Raw genomic sequence first — 12,464 nt, forward strand, 5'->3', positions numbered from 1 at the left:
AGGGCTTCTGGGTTTTTTTTTTTGAGTTGATCTTGTATCCTACCACATCACTGAAGGTATTTATTATATGTAGGAGTTCTCTTGTAGAGTTTTTGGGGTCGTTTATGTACACTATCATATCATCTGCAAATAAGAAAAATTTAACTTCTTCCTTTCCAGTTTGAATCCCCTTGATCTCCTTATGTTGCATTATTGCTATTGCTAAAACTTCAAGCACTATTTTGAAGAGATATGGAGTGGACAGCCTTGTCTTGTTTCTGATTACTCAATATTTTCAAATTATTTGACGCAGAAAGACAATTATCACATGTACTCACTCATAGGTAGTTTTTAAACAAAAAAAGCAAAGTAAGTGAGCCTACAAACCACAATCTCAGAGAACTTAGACAACAATACAGACACTAAGAGAGATTTACATAAATATAATCTACGTGGAAAGTAGAAAGTAGAAAAAGACAAGATCTCCTGAGTAAACTGGGAGCATGGGGACCTTGGGGAGTATTGAAGGGGGGAGGGGAGAGGCAGAGAGGGGAGCAGAGAAAAATGTAGAGCTCAATAAATATCAATAAAAGTGTATAGAATTATTTTACCAATGCCTTTTGTAAATACCTTTTGAATCTCAAGTCCAGTGTTTTGTTCTATTGCCCTTATTGATGATTCCAAGTTATGAAATTTGTTCAGTAAAGATAACATCTCATCCTTGGACATAATTGTGATGGTGTACATATTTCCTTCCTGGAGAGATACCTTATCCATTATCCTATCATAACTTTTCAACAGATTCCTATTGGTAAGTTCAACGTCATGAATTCTTTCATATATTATCTCAGCATCCTTCAAAATTAATTAGATTTTGTTTGTTAAATTAATGTTATCCTTTCTAATAGTATAAATTTTCAACTAGCTGGTCATTATTAGTCTGTAAAGATTGTACCATTTCTAAAAGTGTCTCATTTTTGGCTCTGTTATGAAACCATATTCTTAGTGATACAATATGAAAAACAAAACTATTTTCCAAAATCAAATAAATGGATGTATCAGGAAAATCACATAAGCCTTGCAGAATAGCATAAGCAAAATGGTTATTAAATTTATGACTGGTAATATTGTTAGTCATCATATAACTCTCAAATCTTAACCTGCCTTAGGTAATTATGGTGAACTGGAATAGGTGTAAAAATCTTTGTTGACCAGAAAGTATCATAGTTGGAGCCGTCTAGTGGAAGGACATCGTTTTTTTTGATAATGATAAATATGCTTTGTTTAACAAACTAATAGCAGTTATTAAGGACAATTAAAGTGATTCTGAGAGTTGGTGGTCAGAATAAGAAGGAAGCCCAAAGTTTTCATTCAGTTGTGAGTCATGAACTATGTGCTATTAGCAGAAGAATCACCACAGGGATAACTGATTGTAAAAGGAATGGCATATGAGTCATGAGCCATGGGTGGGGAGAGTCAGGTTACTAAGAAGCGGTAGACAGGCCATGAGCAGGCAAGAAATGGGCCTGGGCTGGTGAACAAGGAGTGCCACAGAGGTGGGGGCTGTCCCGATAAGTGTGGAGTTGTTCCCACATTGGGGGCACCAGATGGAGTAAATAAAGGAATCCCACACTAGCTCTGAATAGGGTATATTAAGGTTTTTTTATTATTATTAAAAGGGAACTCATGGATAACAGCGATGAAATATCCAGGTGTAGTATATGGGAAGAAAAGGACAAGTTGGTGGGACTGTGGCCTTTTTGTACCCAAAGTCTTGCTTCAATCTGGTCCAGCCTTTCAAAGGCCTTTGGCTGAAAGAGGTTACCCATCAAATTTTGATTGAATTTATGACCCACTCCATGAGATGGAACCTATAGAAGACTCTCCTGAAGTGGAAAGAAAACTGAGATTAGATAGGTCATATAAAATCTCCTATTATTATTATTCAGAAAAAGGAATACTGAAATAAAATGACTTCTAAAGAACTATTCCCATAGATTTGTACTCCACTCTACCCCACACATACCATAGAAAAATTCATGTACTAGGTGGTAATTAACACAAAGGCCCACAACTGGACAATGTGCAGAATATGAGAGACATTGAAATACTCAGTCCTCAATGGAACGTCCTCATCAGATTTCCCCCTTCAAGGCTTAGGGATCTGTATAGTAGAAGAAAGGGAAAGATTGTAGGAGTCAGAGCTATTGGATGACTCTTAGTAAACAGTGTCCTGGAGACACAAGACAAATACCCCATGAGAACTGAAGGAGACTTTGAAAGGACAAACAAGACCCATACTCATTCAAACCAGACCATATGCTAGTACTATAACTGTGTAGTAGACTCAAAAAAATCTTCACTAACTAAGAAGATATTTGCAATTGATACGTGTTTGAAAAAGAAAATCAGTTTTGTTCAATGGAATATAACTGGGAATACTCAATACATTCCAATGTAGGCATCATAACTAGCAGTAGTTGGCCAATGCAAACCTTATGCCATGTGTTCATTTTGTATTTTTGTCTTTCTAGCATTAAGATTTTTTTTCAGAGAGATAGAGAAAGCAAAGACTGAACAAGTGGGCAGGCAGAGATGTGGGAAACAAAGGGAGTAGAAAACGTTGTTGAAGGGAGAAATCATGATAAATTTAAATTTTCTGAGAATTTTTTCAAATTAATAAAAGATTAATTTATACCTTTAATAGATTAATTATATCTCTAAAGGTTTGTATATATGAGAGGGACATTAACCACCCTGGCCCTTTAAGACTATATGTCTTGACTCTGCTTCTTTGCTCATAATGTGACATTCATCTCTGGTAGCTACGGAAACAAGAATTTTTAAAGTCACTCTGTTATACTGGGCAGTCACTAGCATTTGACCTTCATAGAAGGGAAGAGAGGCAAGTATTTTATGTTTTCTACATAGTTTCTGTTACTAGCTTTCAATTTCAGGAGACATAGAAGGTCAAAGAAGACAGTGACCTAAGATTCAGCTATTTGTTGATATCATTTCTGTTAGTAAATTCTACTGAATATAAGTACTGGGAATCCTTGTGTAGCTGTGAAGGCTCTGTAGTCTGTATTTACTTTTATACATTTTTAGTTTCCTGAAACTGAGTATGTGAATTAGACTTTCAGTGTGTTTTTTTCTGTTTATATAATGGGGTAAGGATTGTGTGAATCTTATTGGAGGGTCAGGAATATCAGGTGGGCTAATATCCCTGAAGAGTATAAATGAGGCTTCAAGTAAGCAAAGAAGAGGAATGGGTTGGTTTGTGTGAACCAGGAGTTGATTGTGAGACACTGTTCTGAGCTGAAATATCTATCTAACAGAACTTCTTTTACTGAAGGTGATTCAACTCTTGTGTGACTCCCTGTCTGGTCAACATTTCGTGTTATTTGGAAGATATTTATGATCTCGACATTTCTCAAATGGATCTCTTCCCCCTTGATAAACAAAGGTAAACGTTTAAGATGAGCTTCATGGAGGGTTTCAAATTGGATCTTTATGAAACACAAGCACCTCCTCCATGGGTTTCAGACATGGGCACAACTAAATCTTGCCATGCTAGCTCATTTGTCTTGCACAACAGAATTTTCCACCCTGATTATATTTGTGCTTCAAAACCCACTGATTCTGACAGCAAAAGGCTCAAATCTGCCTTAACAAGGAGGAGGACATGAGTAGGGTGTTACTTAATTTATACTAGATTTTAAAGTCACTTTGCTGATGTGTCGTCCCGATTTAGAAGAGCTACTGCCTTCACCCTGTTAGGAAGTACATTCCACAAAGAATGCGGAGTAGGGAAATTTTCCTGGCAAGGAGATACAGTTTGTAGGCCACTCAAACCTTCTGCATTGGAGGTGGCAATGTTATCATGTACATGCCTGTACTTTCTTTCTGCTCAAGAACATAGTTACATCCTTCAGGGCATAGTTATTCATGAACATTAACCCTACATCCAAAGATATGAACCAATAAGTAATCTAAATAAGTTGGTGCATACAGAAAATGTATAGTATTAATTCGGTGCTTGAGAAGATAGTTGCTCACATAAGCCAGTCAGGATACTTCATATTCAGCAAATAAGTGAATTAGTAATTTTCTAATATGTATGTTTTAGTAAGTTATGGGAAATGATTGAAATATCCATGAGGGCTCATGTTTCACATACAGATTTTAATTTTGGTCACATAATAAGACTTCAGGTTTTCCAATATGTTTTCCCATGACACATGTACTAGCATATACATGTACAAATATAGCAGACAATATAGGTGAATTAAATTTGTAAAAGTTCACTACCATAATTTATAGATATTTGTGCATTCTTCTACTTATACCTCTTATTTAAGCTATTTATCTTATTTATGTATTATAAACACTGCTTAATTAAACATCATTTAACATGTGTTATAAACTTTATTGACTATTATTTCCAGTCATTAAAATGTTTAGTTAACAAATCTGCACATTTCAGCATTTGATAGATACAGTGAAATTACTAATCAAAGCCTCTTATAGAGGGAACTTCGGCCATAGGTATATTACTTAAATACAACTTTATGTGACAGCAATGATAAAGTATGAGAACTTATTGCTCTGTAAACCATGATTCATTTTGTTTTTCACTGTCCCTTGTGTTCCTGACTTGACTATATACTTGTTCAATTTCATCTTCAGATTTGCCAATGAGAAGGAGTGCATCTTCAAGCTGAGTGGCCTCCTTATCACCCTATCAGCTTTGGTGTTGGAAATAATCATTGCAAGCAGCCAATTCTGGCGCCTGTGGGAATTCGATGACAAGATTGTGCAATTTGTGTCCTTTGGACTATGGGAAGCTTATTACCCTCAAGAGTTTAATGCCTCAGGGACTGTAACGAAGATTCTGGTGCACACCCCTATCAATTCCAGTTGGACCATTCCACCTGAATTTCAGAATGCACAAAACCTGATAATGTGGGCTATTTCGATGAGGCCTGTAGTACTGATTTTTGGTGCAATCGCCATTAAGATTAGCTACATGAAAGACCCATTTATTGAAATGCAGATATATTGCTACAAGGTTGCTGCCTTACTTTTGTGTATTAGCAGCTTCTTCACATTTGTTTCTGTAAGCTGGAATCACTTTGTAGATCATTATGGCCAAACCACTCTTGACTTTCCACCTGACTTTCCAGTTAAAAAAGAAGCCTTAATAAACAAACTCTATACTGCTGTGTTCCCAATCGGGGTACTGGTGGCCGCCATGTCACTCTTTGGTATAATCGTCTTTCTCTCTGAGATAAACTCTTTGAAACTAAAGAATCAGGTGAAGGCCAAGTGTGTTTCTATAGTGGCTGAACAAGTGATCTGAAGTGAGAACTCCATTTGCAACATCTGTCAGAAAGTTCCTAGAAGAAATTTCTCATTCATATACAAAACTCCTGTAGTTCCTAGCTCGTTCTAAATAAAGCAACAACTTGATTCTCTTGGTCTGTCTAAATGACTTCCTCCTCTGTCTAACCTGTTTCTTTCTTTGGATATTTTCATCTCCTAATCTCTGAAGGCCATGATCATGCATTCAGATATTTCTGACAAGCAGTAGCAGGGAAAAGTAATGGTGAAATGCATGTTGCAAAAACATTTATCACAGAATAAATATCAAGTGAAAGGTGGGTTGTAAGGAAGCTGAAACATAAACAGAAAAGTAAACACAATTCTGTCTGGAGACACTCTGAAACTCAGGTCTCCTGAAGGCATAGCTGTACTTCATAGTGTTGGCTCTGTAGACAGTGTGTACCCTTGTCATGGAATAGAAAGACTATCTGTATACTGGACAGTCATACATATCTTTCTGTTTGTGAATATCACAAATTGCTGAGCATTCCCAGTGTGCTCTGATAGAAAATGTGGTGTAGACATCAGAGGGATGCTTGTCCGAGTTGTTTTTCTTGTTTTACCTTCTGAAACACTACGTTCAAACTCACATTAAGCTTGGTGGCAAGCTTACATTGTCACTGGGCAATCTCACTAACTTCAAACATACCCCATTTCACATAAGGATATTCCATGCTTGACATCCATAGAATGAAGGCCATTTCATAAAGTAAAAGAAATTTGCTTGCAAATGGGTAGAACTAGAAAAGGTCATCCTGAGTGAAGTAACCCATACCCAGAAAGACAATCATTGTATGTACTCACTTACAATTGAATATTAGCTGTAAGGTAACCATGGTGCAATCACAGGCACAGAGAGGATAACCATGCTACAATCACAGGCTCAGAGAGAAGCGAATTAACAAGGGATCACAATGGGGCACTTGAGAATCTCATTGTGAAAGGGTAATGGAATAGACATCACTAATGAATAGGAGAGGGATCTAGATGGGGGTAGGGAATGGGAACAGGAAGGATCAGGTGAGGGGAAGATGGAGGGAGAGTACTGAGAGAGACAACTGACTTCTGGGACATCTCTGGGATGAGCTACAAACCTAGCAAAATGAAAACTCCCGGCATTCTATTAGGTAACCCATTCCTCTCCCTCATGCCCTTCTACTTCCATCTACTCTTCCTCCTCTGTTATCTTCAGAAAATGGTAGACTTCCCATGGATTTCAGTCAATCATGGAATATGAAGTTGCAGTGAGAATAGGCACCTCCTGCTTTATTTAGGCAGGATGAGGTAATCTAGTAGGCAGAAAGGGTCCCAAAAGTAGACAACGGCATCAGCAATAGCCCCTGTTGTCATTGTTAGGAGTCCCACAAGAAGACTAATCTACACGACTGTAATACACACACACACACACACACACACACACACACACACACACACACACACAGAAGGCCTAGGTTTTCTGATTTCCCTTGTTAGATTTACATCACTTTATTCACCAGGGCCATGTCTAACCACAAAGGCCTATTTTCTGCATCTCTTCTTCTATATGGATTCCTTGCTGAATCTCATTAAAGCCAGGCCTACCAGAATAATCTGCAATGCTTGAGTCCTGACTGTGGATGAGTATATTATACACTGGATTTCCCTGGTGCTCTTGACCATATCTTACTCTTCTGTTTAATCCTAATGCTCTTAATAGTAGTTCTCATCATATAATTTCTGTACCAGATTTCACTTATGTCCATAAGGGACAAACTCATGTTCTTGTCCTCTTCATAGTCCCAAGTCCTATCTGTGGGAACACAGATTAAGCACTAATTTCCACGATACTTTTCCACATAGTCTCTTCTGCTCTGTGCCATTTCCATACTCCTTGGATTTGCTCTGATAACACAAGTTCATTTTTTTTTAGTAAATTTTATTAAATTATAAAAGTTTCCATTTCCGCCCCCCCCCAACACCCTCCCACTCCCCCCACTCCCCCCCTCCTTCCCCTCCGTCCCCCAGGGCAGTCAGGGTTTCCTGCCCTGTGGGAAGCTCCAGCTCCCTCCCCCTCCCTCCAGGTCCAGGAAGGCGAGCGTCCAAACAGACTGGATCCCCAAAATCCAGCATATGCAGAGGAAACAGGTCCCAGTGTCATAGTCAATGGCTTTTCAGAAAGACCCCGGGCCAGCCACAGTCAGAGAATCCGGCCAAATTCCGAGAATCTGGCTAGATCACGTCCTCGTTCAGTCCCAGTCCGACTGGCCCTGGTAAATTCTCATCAGATCCGTTCCCTTGTATCAGTGGGTGATAGCATCCCTCGCAGTACTGATTTCGTCTTTCATGTTCCTCCTCCTTCCGCTCCCCCTCCGGACCTCGGGGGGCTCAATCCGTTGCTCCAATGTGGGCCTCCGACTGCATAGCCGTCCTTCGCCAGACGAAGGATCTATGGTGATAAGCAAAATATACATCAGTATGGTCATGGGCCACGGCCGATTCAGGCACCCTCTCCTCTGTCCAGAGAGCAATCTGGGGGATTTCTCCTTGGACCTGGGATCCCATATATAATCAAGTCTCCTGTAAACCCTAAAATGGCTCCCTTAGTTGAAATATATTGTTCCCTGATCCCATATTCATCCTACCTCCCTCCCCCCCATCCCCAGCCACCAAGCTTTCCCCGTTCCTCCCATACTCCCTTCTCTCTAGCCCTCTCCCCCTCTATCGTCCCTCCCACACCCCCATGCATCCGAGGTTACCTGGGACTCTTGTCTATTTCCTACCTCCTGGTGGATAGCTAAATAATCTTCATCAGGTTCATCTTCTTATTTAGCTTCTCTAGGATCACGAATAATAGGCTCAAAGACCTTTAATTATGGTTAGACTTCAAACTAAAATCAATCAGAAGAAATGGAGATGGACATTTCATACTCATAACTGGAACAATTCATCAGGAGGAAGTCTCAATCCTGAATATCTATGCTCCTAATATAAAGGCACCCACAAATGTAAAAGAAACTCTTCTAGAACTCAAGGCGGTCATCAAACCACACACACTAATAGTAGGAGACTTCAACACAAGTTCATTTATTGGCTTTCTCTGTCATGTACCATGACAACAGATCTTGCTCCAGTGCCTTGATATGATACCTACTTCTTTTTTTCTTTTTTTCCTTTTTTCCTTATTTATTTATTTACTTATTTAAAGAATTTCCACTTCCTCCCCTCCTCCTAATACCCTCCCACTCCCCCCACTCCCTCTACTCCTCCCTCACCATTCCCAAGAGCAGTCAGGGTTTCCTGCCCTGTAGGAAATCCAAGTACCTCCCCCCTCCCTCCAGGTCCAGGAAGGTGAGCATCCAAACAGACCAGGATCCCAAAAAGCCAGTCCATGCAGACGAAACAAGACCCAGTGCCATTATTAATGGCTTTTCAGTCAGCCCCCATGTCAGCCACATTCAGAGAATCCGGTTTGATCACATGCTCGTTCAGTTCCAGTCCAGCTGGCCTTGGTGAGCTCTCAATAGATCAGTCCCCTTGTATCAGTGGGTGAACGCACCCTTCGCAGTCTTGACTTCCTTTTTCATGTTCTCCTTCATTTTGCTCTTCATTTGGACCTTGGGGGCTCAGTCCAGTGCTCCAATGTGGGTCTCCGTCTCTATCTCCATCCATCGTCGGATGAAGATTCCCTCTGGTTCTGCTTTCCTTGCTCACGATTTCCCTCCCTCTGCTTCTCGTTTGGACTTAGGGAATTAATTTCAGTGTTCCAATATGTGTCTCTGTCTCTATCTCCATCCTTCCCCATATGAAGGTTCTGTAGTGACATGCAAAATATTCATCAGTATGGTTATGGGCCAAGGCCAGTTCAGGTACCCTCTCCTCTGCTGCCCAGGAAGCAATCTGGGGACCTCTTCTAGGGCCTGGGGACCCCTCCAGAATCAAATCTCTTGCAAACCCTAAAATGGCTCCCTTAGTTGAGATGTAAACTTTCCTGTTCCCATAACCATCCTTTCTCCCTCCCCCTCCCATTCCCCCAAGCCATCCCCAATCCTCCCCCTCTCACCTCTCCCTAACCATCTCCCCTTACTTCCACCTCCCCACCCCCCGTGCACACAAGTTTGCCTGACAATTTTGTCTACTTCTAATATCCAGGAGGATAACTATATGATTTTCATCAGGTTCACCTTCCTATTTAGCTTCTCTAGGATCACGGATTATAGGCTCAAAGACCTTTAACTATGGCTAGAATTCACTTATGAGTGAAAACATACCATATTCCTCTTTTTGGGTCTGGGTTACCTCACTCAGAAAAGCGTTTTCTGTTTCCATCCATTTGCATGCAAAATTCAAGATGCCATTTTTTTTTTAATTTTTTTAATTTCTTTTATTTCTTTTTTATTTTTTATTTAATTTTTAATGGGAACCCCTCCAGAATCAAGTCTCTTGCAAACCCTAAAATGGCTCCCTTAGCTGAGATATAAATCTCACTGCTCCCCCAATAATCCTTCCTCCCTCCCCCCTCCCATTCCCCCAAGCCATCCCCAATCCTCCCCCTCTCCCCTCTCCCTGACCATCTTCCCTTACTTCCAACCCCCACCCCCAATGCACCCGAGTTTGCCTGGCAATCTTGCCTAGTTCCACTATCCAGGAGGATAACTATATAATTTTCTTCAGGTTCACCTTCTTATTTAGCTTCTCTAGGATCACAAATTATAGAATCAAAGACTTTTAACTATGGCTAGAATCCACTTAGAAGTGAGTACATACCATATTCCTCTTTTTGGGTCCGGGTTACCTCACTCAGTAAAGTGTTTTCTATTTCCATCCATTTGCATGCAAAATTCAAGATGTCATTGTTTTTTACCGCTGAGTAAAACTCTAATGTATATATGTTCCACACCTTCTTTAACCATTCTTCTATTGAGGGGTACCTAGGTTGTTTCCATGTTCTGGCTATTACAAATAGTGCAGCTATGAACATAGTTGAACAAATACTTTTGTAGTATGATAGGACATCTCTTGGGTATATTCCCAAGGGTGGAATTGCTGGGTCCTGAGGGAGGTTGACTCCCAGTTTCCTGAGAAACCGCCACACTGATTTCCACAGTGGCTGCACAAGTTTGCATTCCCACCAACAATGGATGAGTGTTCCCCTCATTCCACATCCTCTCCAGCATAGGCTATCATTGGTGTTTTTGAGTTTGGCTATTCTGACAGGTGTAAGATGATATCTCAAAGTGGTTTTGATTTGCATTTCCCTGATCACTAAGGAGGTTGAGCATGCCCTTAAGTGTCTTCTGGCCATTCGAAGTTCATCTGTTGTGAATTCTCTGTTCAGTTCAGTACCCCATTTTTTAATTGGGTTAATTAGAGTTTTAGTGTCTAGTTTCTTGAGTTCTTTGTATATTTTGGAGATCAGACCTTTGTCTGATGAGGGGTTGGTGAAGATCTTCTCCCAGTCAGAAGGCAGCCTTTTTTGTCTTACTGACAGTGTCCTTTGCTTTACAGAAGCTTCTCAGTTTCAGTAGTTCCCATTTATTCATTGTTTCTCTTATTGTCTGAGCTACTGGGGTCCTACTTAGGAAGTGGCCTCCTGTGCCTATATCTTGTAGACTACTTCCCACTTTCTCTTCTATCAGGTTCAAAGTGGACAGATTAATGTCGATGTCTTTAATCCATTTGGACTTGAGTTTTGTGCATGGTGATAGATATGGATCTACTTTCATTCTTCTACAGGTTGACATCCAGTTATGCCAGCACCATTTGTTGAAGATGTTTTCCTTCTTCCGTTGTATAACTTTAGCTCCCTTGTCGAAAATTAGGTGTTCATAGGTTTGTGGGTTAATATCTGGGTCTTCTATTCGATTCCATAGGTCGACTTCTCTGCTCTTATGCCAATACCAAGCTGTTTTCAATACTGTAGCTCTGTAATAGAGTTTGAAGTCAGGGATGGTAATGCCTCCAGAAGTTCCTTTATTGTACAAGATTGTTTTGGCTATCCTGGGTATTTTGTTTTGCCACATAAACTTGATTATTGTTCTCTCAAGGTCTGTGAAGAAGTTTGATGGGATTTTGATGGGGATTGCATTGAATCTATAGAGATTGCTTTTGGTAGAATTGCCATTTTTACTATGTTGATTCTCCCAATCCAAGAGCAGGGGAGGTCTTTCCATTTTCTGGTATCCTCCTCAATTTCTTTCTTCAAAGACTCAAAGTTCTTGTCAAATAGGTCTTTAACTTCCTTGGTTAGAGTAACCCCAAGATATTTTATGCTATTTGTGGCTATCGTGAAAGGTGATGTTTCTCTGATTTCTCTCTCTGCTTCTTTATCCTTTGTGTATAGGAGGGCAACTGATTTTTTTGGAGTTGATCTTGTATCCTGCCACATTACTAAAGGTGTTTATCAGCTGTAGGAGTTCTTTGGTAGAGTTTGTGGGGTCGCTTATGTACACTATCATATCGTCAGCAAATAGCGAAAGTTTAACTTCATCCTTTCCAATTCGAATCCCCTTGATCTTTTTATGTTGTCTTATTGCTATTGCTAGAACTTCAAGCACTATATTGAAGAGTTATGGAGAGAGTGGACAGCCTTGTCGTGTTCCTGATTTTAGTGGAAAGGCTTTGATTTTCTCTCCATTCAATTTGATGTTATCTGTCGGCTTGCTGTATATTGCTTTTATTATATTTATGTATGATCCTTGTTTCGTCAGTCTCTCCAACACCTTTATCATAAATGGGTGTTGAATTTTGTCAAATGCTTTTTCAGTATCCAATGAAATGATCATATGTTTTTTTCTTTCAGTTTATTTATATGATGGATTACATTGATAGATTTGCGTATGTTGAACCAGCCCTGCATCTTGGGATGAAGCCTACTTGATTATAATGGATGATTTTTCTAATGTGTTCTTGGATTCGGTTTGCCAGTATTTTATTGAGAATTTTCACGTTGATGCTCATGAGTGAGATTGGCCTGTAATTCTCTTTCTTTGTTGTGTCTTTGTGTGGTTTTGGTATCAGGGTAACTATAGCTTCATAAAAAGAGTTTGGCAATGACTCTTCTGTTTCTATATTCTGGAATACATTAAGGAGTGTAGGTATTAGCTCTTTCTGGAAGTTCTGGT

General features: G+C 39.9%; 1 protein-coding gene across 1 annotated transcript; it reads left to right on the forward strand.

The window, feature by feature from the left end:
• Window positions 1–3,338: 3,338 nt before the first annotated feature.
• LOC148117444 (uncharacterized) lies at window positions 3,339–5,458 on the forward strand. Its single transcript, XM_087902662.1, has 2 exons — window positions 3,339–3,445; window positions 4,669–5,458. Exons 1-2 carry the CDS (start codon window positions 3,417–3,419, stop codon window positions 5,339–5,341), a joined length of 702 nt encoding a protein of 233 aa, XP_087758788.1. The 5' UTR covers window positions 3,339–3,416; the 3' UTR covers window positions 5,342–5,458.
• Window positions 5,459–12,464: the final 7,006 nt, after the last annotated feature.

The sequence above is a fragment of the Myodes glareolus genome, chromosome X (assembly GCF_982192425.1).
Source record: "Myodes glareolus chromosome X, mMyoGla1.1, whole genome shotgun sequence".
In the NCBI taxonomy this organism is placed as follows: Eukaryota; Metazoa; Chordata; class Mammalia; order Rodentia; family Cricetidae; genus Myodes; species Myodes glareolus.